This window comes from Sorex araneus, chromosome X (assembly GCF_027595985.1).
Source record: "Sorex araneus isolate mSorAra2 chromosome X, mSorAra2.pri, whole genome shotgun sequence".
Classification (NCBI taxonomy): Eukaryota; Metazoa; Chordata; class Mammalia; order Eulipotyphla; family Soricidae; genus Sorex; species Sorex araneus.
The window spans coordinates 38,675,240-38,686,966 of NC_073313.1; the positions used below are offsets into that span (position 1 = coordinate 38,675,240).

Here is an 11,727-nt window from a genome sequence, read left to right on the forward strand (position 1 = left end):
ATTTTCTTTGTTAGTGGTGTTTTTGTTTGCTTTTGGTATTAGGGAGATATGTGCCTTATAGGAACTGTTTGGAAGAGTTCCTGTTTCTTCAATATCCTGGAAAAGTTTGAGGAGAACTGGCAACAGGTCCTCTTTAAGTGTTCGGAAGAGTCGCCGGTGAATCCATCTGGACCTGGGATTTTGTTTTGGAGAAGACTTTTGATTACAGTTTCAATTTCCATGATATTAATGGGTCTATTAAGGCATTCCAAGTCTTCTTGGTTCAGTCTTGGGAGATTGTAGGAATCAAGGAATTTATCCATTTCTTATAGGTTCCCTTGTGTCATGGCATACAGGCTTTCAAAGTAGTCTCTGATGATCTTTTGAATTTCATTTTGTTTTCTGTTGTTATATCCCCCTTTTCATATCTGATTTGGTTTATTAGGGTTCTCTCTCTTTCTTTGTGAGTCTTGCTAGCGGTTTATCAATCTTGTTTATTTTCTCAAATCTCTTGGTTTCATTGACTTTTCAGATTGTTTTCTGGGTTTCCATGTCATTAATTTCTGCTCTAAGTTTTATTATTTCTTTCCTTCAGTCTGGTTTGGGTTCCTTTTGTTGGTCCTTTTCTAAGATCTTGAGCTGTGAAGTCAAGCTATCTATGTAGGCCCTTTCTTCCTTCCTGAGGAATGCTTGCAGGGCTATACATTTTCACCTTAGCACAGCTTTAGCTATGTCCCATAGTTTTGGTAGCTTGTGTCTTCATTCTCATTTGTTTCTAGGTATCTTTTGATTTCTTCCTTGATTTCTTTGCTGACCCACTCATTGTTCAACATTGAGTTGTTTAATTTCCAGGTGTTTGATTTGGTTCTCCGTGTCTGTGTCTATCTTCAGTGAATCATGGTCTGTCCGGGGATGCGCGGAGCTGGGAGAGCATCCAAGAACGCTGGGAAGGCAGGACCGGGGCACTCGGCGGGTGGGTCAGGCGGCGGGACCGTCCATGGGACAGGCGCATGCACACACACACACAGACTCCCCTTTTCTAATGCCCTCCTTATACAGTTCTATTCACTGCATAAAGATATGCAACTGAAATTGTCATTACAACATATTTTATAGCATTTTTATGTGTGGGCAGCCACATTTACCAGGATCCACTTGCATCCTATATTGTTTCTAAGGAGGTCGTTTCACATCACGATTTCCAAAGTTGCAAAGACTTTCTCCTCCAATCCCCAAATTCCAGAGCTGCTTGGGGAAAAGACAGGAGTGAAAAGGTCTCCTGGAAGCAGGCTTTAAATATTAGGAGGAAAGAAAGTGTTTAGAACACAAATCAAAGAGATTTGTTAGGAAGAATTAACATTGTTATGAAAACAGTAAAACTCCTGGGTATGGGGAAGATCTGAACAGTTTTCAAAGCCAAAGGTACAACAGGCATGTCCAGAAGAAAGTTCAGGAAAACTGACCCTGTACCCCGAGTCTATGGGAAAGGTAGTTCACACTCAGCCCTATTTCTCACTGTCATAGTATCAAATTGTCAGATGTACTCATCTTGAGTCCCCATCTTATGCAGAGTGGAGACATGATCCCTAAGATCCTAGATGGACTGGACTTGCTGAGGCAGGAAGTGTTTCTCCAGGAACCCACACAGGTGGCCATCATGCAGGTCAGTGTCCAGCTGGTGCAGATCAAACATGTCCTCCTTAAAAATCATCTGCATCAAGGCATAATTCTTGGTCACCATGTCACTCTCTCAGTCATCTGTGTGGCGCTTCTAGATTTCATGGAAGCACAACTGAGTCCCACATAAGTTATGCAGCTGCATAAACTTCTTTGCCTGGTCAGCTACCCCATGGGACAGCTGTCAGAAGTAACAGAGAGAAGCGCTTCAGAACTGCTTCTTCATTGCCCAAGTAGGAGGTCATGGACAGGTAAAATGTAGGATGTGTAGAACTCCAGGATGATGACCACATTGATGCAACCCCGCATTAGGTGGCAGGACTCTGGGACGCTGAGGATGGATGCAGCAGAGTTGACATGGTGGTTAACCTGAACATGGTAGGAAAGCAATGCAACCACGATGCTGAAAGCCAGTCAAGATACCTGCATCTGAGTCAGCTAAAATAGCTCCATCTGCCCTCTGTGAAAGCATTGTGAGGAGTGAGGAGTGGGTGACCACTTCTATCATAATGTGGGAAATTAGAATGGTGACTAGAATGTAAGGGCCCAGTGACATAGGAGATTGAGGCCTGAAGTCAGAGGATAGCATTGTCAGAAAATGACACAGCCATCTCAGCATTCTAGGTTTCCTAGGAGCCTGCATGAGCAGAGAAACTCTGTGCTGAATAGTAACTTGTCTACTTCAATGTGGGTAATATCCCAGGTTTTCCTTTAAATTCTGAATTTCCTTTAAATTCTGAATTTATTTTAAATTTCCTTTAAATTCTAAATACTTTTTGGTATATTTCTCTTCAGTTTCACAAAGGGCCGGGAGGGGATGGGATCTAAAAAGCCCAACGAACAGTAGATAGAACTGTTAGTGAAATGGACATCAAAACTTTGGTAGCATCTCGCTAATGCTCAAGTCAATCAAGATCAATGTACTTTAATGTTAAATACTAAAATAAAATGCCTGTGGAATGAAAGAGACAAAAATTTTAATACTGAAAAAATTGTGAGTTCCAAGAAAAAAAAAGAGTACAGGAGTAAGAAACCATGCTTTTAATGTAGTTATCCTCTGTATGTTACCTGAAACACAGAGCACCCCCCATACAAACACTAAGCATAGAGGACACAAAACAAATAGTACCACTGCGTAAAACACAACCAGACCATCAAAAGCAAGTCTGCCAGAAATGAATTAACAGAAGGAAATTAACCAAAAATTCTAAAATTATATATAAGAAGCTTAGTGAAAATATTATATACAAATGTAAAATGACATGCAATTGATCAAGACAGACTAGCTCGGCTTCATGGAGGCTTAGAAGGAATCCACAATGCTCAACACTCACCAGCATCCTATGAAAATGCCAGGGCTTCTGAGTGGGTCATGGTGGGCAGCTTATGCAATTGACCCTGACGCTAACCCCTGACACAAAACGCAAATCCTTCACGACACCCCACACCCACATAAAAGAGGCCGCCCATCCACTTCCTGATCCTCAAAAAAAACCTTCAAAGAAGAGAGACAGGGGCACATCAAACCTGCCCCTCAGCACCTCAGCGACCAATGTCACCTGTTCTTCCCAACAGTGCGTGCGCCTCTGCCATGGCGACCCTGCAGCTGTCTGAAGTTCTCCAAAAATATGCTCCACAGTGCAATTCCGCCATTAACGGACAGATCAACATGGAGTTCTAGGCATCCTAGCATTCCAGGCTACTTCTTTAGGCAGGATGACATGATGCTGATACACTTCTCCCGCTTATTTCTGCATCTGTCCCTTGAGGCTAGGGATTCGGCAGAAAAGCTGATAGACCTACAGAACTTGCGTGGGGCCTGCCTCCCCCTGGCCCTATCCAGCAGCCAGCCTGGGAGGACTGGGAGATTGGCCTGGAGGCTATGAATCATGCCTTGATGCTGGAGAAGAACGTCAATCAGGGGCTTCTCGATCTGCACCAGCTGGCCAGTAACCTGCATGATGGCCACCTCTGTGCATTCCTGGAAGCCTCTTCCTGCTCGAGAAAGTCCAAGTCACCAAGGAGCTGGCCGATTCACGACCCTGCGCAAGATGGAGTTCCCAGAAGTCACAGTGTCTGAGTATCTCTTTGAATATTTAATTCTGCCTGAAGGTGACACGAAAGACTGAGCCTGGACTGCCTGACTCAGGGTGCAGTGGTTTCCCAGGGTCACAATGATGGATATGCTGAATAGCTTTTGCCTGCCCTAAACTTGAGATTGGTTTTCTTCCCCCATGGCCTTTACGGTTTTGTTTTTTTCTTTTTGCTTTTTGGGTCACACCCAGCGATGCTCAGGGGTTACTCCTGGCTTTGCACTCAGGAATTACTCCTGGCAGTGCTTGGGGGACCATATGGGATGCCGGGGATCGAACCCGGGTCGGCCGAGTGCAAGGCAAATGCCCTACCCACTGTGCTATCGCTCCGGCCCCGCCTTTACGGTTTTGTTCCAATAAAGTTACATGGTTTGAGAGAAAGTATCATTATTTTATGTACTAACCGCTTCTTCCCTTTAAGTTTGAAACGGAGTCCCCACCACGGCCAGCAAGTCCTGGTAGCTCTCACAGAATTTCTAGTCCATGGGAGTCTGCGATAGCACAGCACGTAGGGCATTTGCCTTGCACTCGGGCAACCTGGGTTTGATTCCTCTGTCCCTCTCAGAGAGTCCGGCAAGTTAGCTACGGAGAGTATAAGTATCCGGCCCACACAGTAGAGCCTGGCAAGGCATCCATGATGTAATGGATATGCCTAATACAGTAAGTCTCACAACGCAGATGTTACTGGTGCCCGTTGGAGCAAATCCATGAACAACGGGACTACAGTGCTACAGGGACTCTGCAAAGCACAAGGAAATGTTTCCCTTAGTAACAATATGGAGGCGGCGGGGCGACTGGGATCCCTGTGACTGTGGTGGCTGAGGAGAGAAGCACAGCCCGACTGGCTCCGGGAGAGCAGGAAGGGGACGGCACTGGGTGGGTGGGAATCAGTGGGGCTGGGCTGGAGACAGGTTTGAGGCGGGCTCAGTCCGGGTGTTACAGAACCACAGCCTGCGGGGGCGCGGCTCCACCCTCCATTCTATTTCTCAAGTGGAATCTAGGAAACCGAAGGGGAATTTGCAGAAACTGCATCTTTCTCCTCCAGAGGTAAAGCCGAAACAAGGCGAGAGCAAGCAAACGCTGCGGCCAGGCGCTCGGCACTAAACTCTTTGCTTGCCACGGACTCTTCAGCAAGCCGAACTGCGGAGCAGGTCGCGCCATTTTCTGGGGCTGTGGTGACTTCCGCCATGGATCCCCGCGGCTCTGACCCCTGACCCTGTCCTCTGACATGCGCACACGCTGTCCCTCCCACCCCATATATAAGACGCGCGCGCCCATTGCGGCTCCTCACGAGCCCTTCACCGTGCAAGGCCCAGCCAGTCGCCTGCTGCGCACTGCTCAGTGCCTCAGACTCGCTGCGTCCCAGGTGTCCCCGGACCACCGCCATGTCAGGTGTGCTGCCAGTGCCACTGTCCTCTGTGTACCAGAGCCTCGCCGCTGATTGCGAGGACGCCATCAACACGCAAATCAACCTAGAGCTCTGCACCGCCTACGTGTACCTGTCCATGAGCTACTACTTCGACAGGGAGGACGTGGGCCTGAAGCGCTTCTCCCGCTACTTCCGGGAGCTGTTCCGAGAGCTGTTCGAGCAAGCCGAGAAGCTGATGCAGCTGCAGAACCAGCGGGGCGCTCAGCTGTGCTTCTACGACGTCCAGAAGCCCCACAAAGACGGCTGGGAGGACGGCCTGAACGCCATGGACTTTGCCTTGATTCTGCTCAAGCTCATCAATGACGGCCTGCACGATCTGTACAAGCTGGCCACCGATATGCAGGACGGCAGCCTGTGCTCCTACCTGGAGAATCACGTCCTGCCTCAGCAAGACCAGTGTCTCAAGGAGCTGGCGGATCATGTCTCCACCCTGCGTAACATGGTTGCTCCGGAAGAGTACCTCTTTGGCAACAAGACCGGTCTTGATGGCGATGGCGACAAAAAGGACTGAGTCTGCACTGCCCTCTCCATATATCTGTGGTTCGGGGGACTTCTCCTGGTCACTTTGCTTTGCCTGCCTGTTGCATTATGGTTTTGCCACTGTTTGGATCAGTTATTTTAAAGACTTTTTTGTTCAAACTTTAATGTAATTTTGGTCCTAATAATTCCCCTTGAGGTTGGATTTATCAACCCTCCCCTTTACTTTTTTGAAGCAGTATCTGGAGAACACTCTGACTTCCACCCAGATCGCCACTCGGCTTAATATTTGTGAAAACAGGGGGAAAGTCTATGGAAATTGAAAGCTCAAGGTAAGTATCAGCTTAGAAAAAATGTGTTGTTGGTGGTCGGGGAGCTGGGTGGGTGATTGGATAGAGTGATAATAAAGCAGGTAGAGTACTTGCATAGAATGCATCTCACATTAAATAGGTCTATCAAGCCCTCCAGGGGTGATATGATATCAAGGAACCAGGAATAATAAGCCAGAACATTGTTTGGTGTTTTCCCAATCTGAAATACACACACATTCAAGTCACAAACACAAACACACACAAACCCACACACAGGTAGAGGGTGGGTTTCATTCTGGGGTAGAGGGAAAGGAACTAAATTAGGGCCTGATTAAATGAAAAAGGTCTGATCTGAAGGGGCAGACTATGATTTTGATCCAGTGCTAATATCAGCCTCAAAAAGATTAGGCATTAAAGGCCTCCCACAACACAACACACATACGATTTATATTTTGTGTGTAATACAAATTGTAAATATGCCTAAAATTCCAATTTATATCTCAGAAGCTAAATAAGAACAGTACATGAAGCCTGGGAAGTACACATGCCTTGCTCCACACAGAATAGCTCCACTTCATGACGGCTCAGAAGAAACCCACAATGCTCACGACTTGTCATCCTTATCTGAAATTGCTAGGGCTTCCAGGTGGGTTCCATTGGGCTGCCTATGCGGTTGACCCCTGATGCTCACCTTTGACATACACACGCACTTCACCCGAGCCCAGCCCCCCTGCCACATGCCCACCCACTTCCTAATCCTTACAGTAATTTCATAGGGGATAGATATGGGCATATCAAACCTGCTTTAGTTTCTTAGCCACACCTGCTCATCTGTTCCTCCCAACAGTGCCTGTACCTCTGCGACGGCAAGCCCCCAGCTCTCTGAAATTCTCCAGAACAATGCTCTACAGTGTGAGTTTACCAACACCTGACAGATCAAAGGGGAGTCCTACGTGTTCCAGTCATAGGCTACTTCTTTAGGCGGGACAACATGGTGCTGATGCATCACGTCTCCTGGTACTTTCTGCGTCTGTCCCTAGACGGTAGGGATCAGGCAGAGAAACTGATGTGCATGCTGAACCTCTCTGGGGACCGCCTCTGTCAGAACCCTATCCAGAAGCCACCCTGGGAAGACTGGGAGAATGGCCTGCAGTTCATGGAGCACACTTTATCCTGGAAAAGGACATCAATCAGGGGCTGCTCTATATGCATCAGCTGGACAGTAACCTGCATGATGGCCATTCATGCTTTTCTGGAGAGTCATTTCCTGCTCCAGAAGTCCAGATCATCGAGGAGCTGGCAGGCCATCTCACCACCATGGCGAGATGGCGTCCCCAGACACACCTATGTCTGATTACTGTTTGAACAGTTGATTCTGTGTTAAGGCTAGAGAAAGGACAGAGCCTGGATTGCCTTTCCAGCTGACTCAGGGTGTGGTGGATATTTCCGGGGTCAATCTCCTAGATATACTGTATTGCTTTTTTCTGCCCTAAGATTTTGTTCAGTTTTCCCCATGATCTTAACAGTTGTTTTCCAATAAAGCTACATGGGTGCAGAGAAAGTATCATTATTTTATGTACTAACCGCTACTTTCCCTTTAAGTTTAAAACAATGTCCAAGATTCCCTGCCCCTGCCAGCAAGTCCTGGTCACTGCTCTCTCAAATTTCTAGTCCATGGGACTCTGAAAAGCACAAGGTAATGTTTCCCTTAGTAAGAATATGGGCTGCAGAGGTAGCACAGCGGGTAGGGTGTTTGCCTTGCATGCAGCGCAGCAGACCTGGTTTCGATTCCTCCGTCCCTCTCAGAGAGCCAGGCAAGCTACTGAGAGTATCCTGCCCACACGGGAACACCCGTGGCATAATCGATATGCCAAAAACAGTAACAAAAAGTCTCACAATGAAGACGTTACTGGTACTGCTGGAGCAAATCCATGAACAACGGGACTGCGGCAGTGGCAGTGCTAGTAACAACATGGGGGTGGTGGAGAGGCTGGGATCCCTGTGACTGTGGTGACTGAGGAGAGAAGCACAGCCCGACTGGCTCCAGGAGAGCAGGGAAGGGGACGGCACTGGGTGGGTGGGAATCAGTGGGGCTGGAGACAGGTTTGAGGCGGGCTCAGTCCGGGTGTTACAGAACCACAGCCTGCGGGGGCGCGGCTCCACCCTCCATTCTATTTCTCAAGTGGAATCTAGGAAACCGAAGGGGAATTTGCAGAAACTGCATCTTTCTCCTCCAGAGGTAAAGCCGAAACAAGGCGAGAGCAAGCAAACGCTGCGGCCAGGCGCTCGGCACTAAACTCTTTGCTTGCCACGGACTCTTCAGCAAGCCGAACTGCGGAGCAGGTCGCGCCATTTTCTGGGGCTGTGGTGACTTCCGCCATGGATCCCCGCGGCTCTGACCCCTGACCCTGTCCTCTGACATGCGCACACGCTGTCCCTCCCACCCCATATATAAGACGCGCGCGCCCATTGCGGCTCCTCACGAGCCCTTCACCGTGCAAGGCCCAGCCAGTCGCCTGCTGCGCGCTGCTCAGTGCCTCAGACTCGCTGCGTCCCAGGTGTCCCCGGACCACCGCCATGTCAGGTGTGCTGCCAGTGCCACTGTCCTCTGTGTACCAGAGCCTCGCCGCTGATTGCGAGGACGCCATCAACACGCAAATCAACCTAGAGCTCTGCACCGCCTACGTGTACCTGTCCATGAGCTACTACTTCGACAGGGAGGACGTGGGCCTGAAGCGCTTCTCCCGCTACTTCCGGGAGCTGTTCCGAGAGCTGTTCGAGCAAGCCGAGAAGCTGATGCAGCTGCAGAACCAGCGGGGCGCTCAGCTGTGCTTCTACGACGTCCAGAAGCCCCACAAAGACGGCTGGGAGGACGGCCTGAACGCCATGGACTTTGCCTTGATTCTGCTCAAGCTCATCAATGACGGCCTGCACGATCTGTACAAGCTGGCCACCGATATGCAGGACGGCAGCCTGTGCTCCTACCTGGAGAATCACGTCCTACCTCAGCAAGACCAGTGTCTCAAGGAGCTGGCAGATCATGTCTCCACCCTGCGTAACATGGTTGCTCCGGAAGAGTACCTCTTTGGCAACAAGACCGGTCTTGATGGCAATGGTGACAAAAAGGACTGAGTCTGCACTGCCCTCTCCATATATTTGTGGTTCGGGGGACTTCCCCTGGTCACTTTGCTTTGCCTGCCTTTTGCAGTATTGCTTTTGCCACTGTTTGGATAAGTTATTTTCAAAGACATTTTTGTTGTGAACGTTAATGTAATTTTGGTTCCAGTAATTCCCCTTCATTTTAGATTTATCAACTCTTCCCTTAACTTTTTTGAGGCAGTATCTGGAGATCACTCTGACTTCCACCCAGATAGCCACCCGGCTTAAAATTTGTGAGGACAGGAGAAAAGTCTATGGAAATTGAAAATATAAGGTAAGTATCACCTTAGAAAAAATGTGGTCCTGGGGGGTGAGGGTGGAGCCTTGATATAACAGGTATAGTACTTGTATTGCATGCAGCTCACATAATTCTACCCTTGGCATCCTATATGGTCCTGCAAGCCTTCCAGGGGAGGATACGAGATCACGAAGCCAGAAATGAGTCCTAAATATTGTCTGGTGAGGCCCCAAACTGAAATACACACATATATACATACATACAAACACACATACAAATCACAACCACAGACAATCACAAACAGAGTTAAGGGTGTTTTCCACTCTGGGGTTCAGAAATTGATACTAAATTAGCTGATGATTAACCCAAAAGGGTCTGATATGAAGGGCCAGAGTATGTTATTGATCCAATGCTGACATCAATCTCAAAAATATTAGGCATTAAAGTTCTCCCATAACAAAACACACATGCAATTTATATTTTGTGTGAAATAAATGTAAAAATACCTACAAGTCTAAATTTATATCTCAGAAGCTAAGTGAGAAAAAGTACATGCAGAATTGGAAATACTCATTCCCTGCTCCACACAGAGTACCTCTGTTTCATGCAGCCTCAGAAGGAACCCACAATGCTCATGACTCACCATCCTCATCTTACAGTGCTAGGGCTTCCAGGTGGGTCCTGGTGGGCTGGGCACCAGGTTGAACCCTGACACTGACCCATGACATACACACAACTACTGGGTACCCCTACCCCTATAAAACAAGTCACCCACTCACATCCTGATTCTCAAAAACCTTCACAGGGCAGAGACAGGGGCACATCAAACCTATTCCTCAGCACCTAAGACACCCCTTTCACCTGTTCTTCCAACAGTGCCTGTATATCTGCCAGGGCGGCTCCACCACTGTCACAAGTTTTCCAGAACTACACACCCCAGTGCGAGGCTGGAAGTTCCAGCCGACAGATCCACATGGAGTTCTACACACCCTATCTGTTCTAGGTGATGGCCTACTTCTACAGGCGGAACACATGACACTGAAACACTTTTCCCCTAACTTTGAATCTGTTCCTTGAGGCTAGGGAATAGGGAAAAAGCTGATGTACCTGCAGAACCTCCATGGGAACCGACTCTGCTGGCAACCTTTCCAGCAGCCTGGGAGGCCCGGGAGAGTGGCCTGCAGGCAATGGAGCAAGTCTTGATGCTGGAGAAGAACATCAATTAGAGGCTGCTCGATCTGCACCAGCTGGCAAGCGACCTGCAGGATGGCTACGTCTGTGCGTTCCCCGAGAGCCACTTTTTGCTCCAGAAAGTCCAGAAAATCCAGGGATGGCCGACCATCACAGCACTCTGTGCAAGACAGGGCCGCGGGAAGCAGCCATGTCCGAAGACCTCTTCTTACGATTTGATTGTGCGTGAACGTGACAGAAAGGACTGAGCCTGCAGTGACTTCTCAACAGACTCAGAGAGTGTGGGGGATTTCCCAGGGTCACTCCGCTGGATATGCCGTATTGCTTTTGCCTGCCCTAAGTTTGACTTCAGTTTTTCTCATGATCTTTACTGTTGTTTTCCAATAAAGTTACATGGTTGGAGAGAAAGTATCATTATTTTATGTACTAACAGCTTCTTCCCTTTAAGTTTGAAACGGGTGTCCAGGAGTCCCTGCCCCCGCCAGCAAGGTCTGGCCACTCTCTCAGAATTTCTAGTCCATGGGACTCTGCAAAGCACAAGGAAATGTTTCCCTTGGTAACAATATGGAGGCGGCGGGGCGGCTGGGATCCCTGTGACTGTGGTGGCTGAGGAGAGAAGCACAGCCCGACTGGCTCCGGGAGAGCAGGAAGGGGACGGCACTGGGTGGGTGGGAATCAGTGGGGCTGGGCTGGAGACAGGTCTGAGGCGGGCTCAGTCCGGGTGTTACAGAACCACAGCCTGCAGGGGCGCGGCTCCACCCTCCATTCTATTTCTCAAGTGGAATCTAGGAAACCGAAGGGGAATTTGCAGAAACTGCATCTTTCTCCTCCAGAGGTAAAGCCGAAACAAGGCGAGAGCAAGCAAACGCTGCGGCCAGGCGCTCGGCACTAAACTCTTTGCTTGCCACGGACTCTTCAGCAAGCCGAGCTGCGGAGCAGGTCGCGCCATTTTCTGGGGCTGTGGTGACTTCCGCCATGGATCCTCGCGGCTCTGACCCCTGACCCTGTCCTCTGACATGCGCACACGCTGTCCCTCCCACCCCATATATAAGACGCGCACGCCCATTGCGGCTCCTCACGAGCCCTTCACCGTGCAAGGCCCAGCCAGTCGCCTGCTGCGCGCTGCTCAGTGCCTCAGACTCGCTGCGTCCCAGGTGTCCCCGGACCACCGCC

The 11,727-nt window shown here is 49.2% G+C and overlaps 2 protein-coding genes across 2 annotated transcripts; both read left to right on the top strand.

Annotated features, from left to right (window-relative positions):
- The first annotated feature begins 5,134 nt into the window (after positions 1 to 5,134).
- Positions 5,135 to 5,689, top strand: LOC129399721 (ferritin heavy chain-like). The gene has a single exon (XM_055121069.1). The coding sequence runs from the start codon at positions 5,135 to 5,137 to the stop codon at positions 5,687 to 5,689; it is 555 nt and encodes a 184-aa protein (XP_054977044.1).
- Positions 5,690 to 8,543: 2,854 nt separating this feature from the next.
- On the top strand, positions 8,544 to 9,098 carry LOC129399722 (ferritin heavy chain-like). Its single transcript, XM_055121070.1, has one exon. The coding sequence runs from the start codon at positions 8,544 to 8,546 to the stop codon at positions 9,096 to 9,098; it is 555 nt and encodes a 184-aa protein (XP_054977045.1).
- Positions 9,099 to 11,727: the final 2,629 nt, after the last annotated feature.

Bases quoted from the DNA above. Each gene is read 5' to 3' on its own strand.
- LOC129399722 (XM_055121070.1), top strand. From the start codon at position 8,544: ATGTCAGGTGTGCTGCCAGTGCCACTGTCCTCTGTGTACCAGAGCCTC.
- LOC129399721 (XM_055121069.1), top strand. From the start codon at position 5,135: ATGTCAGGTGTGCTGCCAGTGCCACTGTCCTCTGTGTACCAGAGCCTC.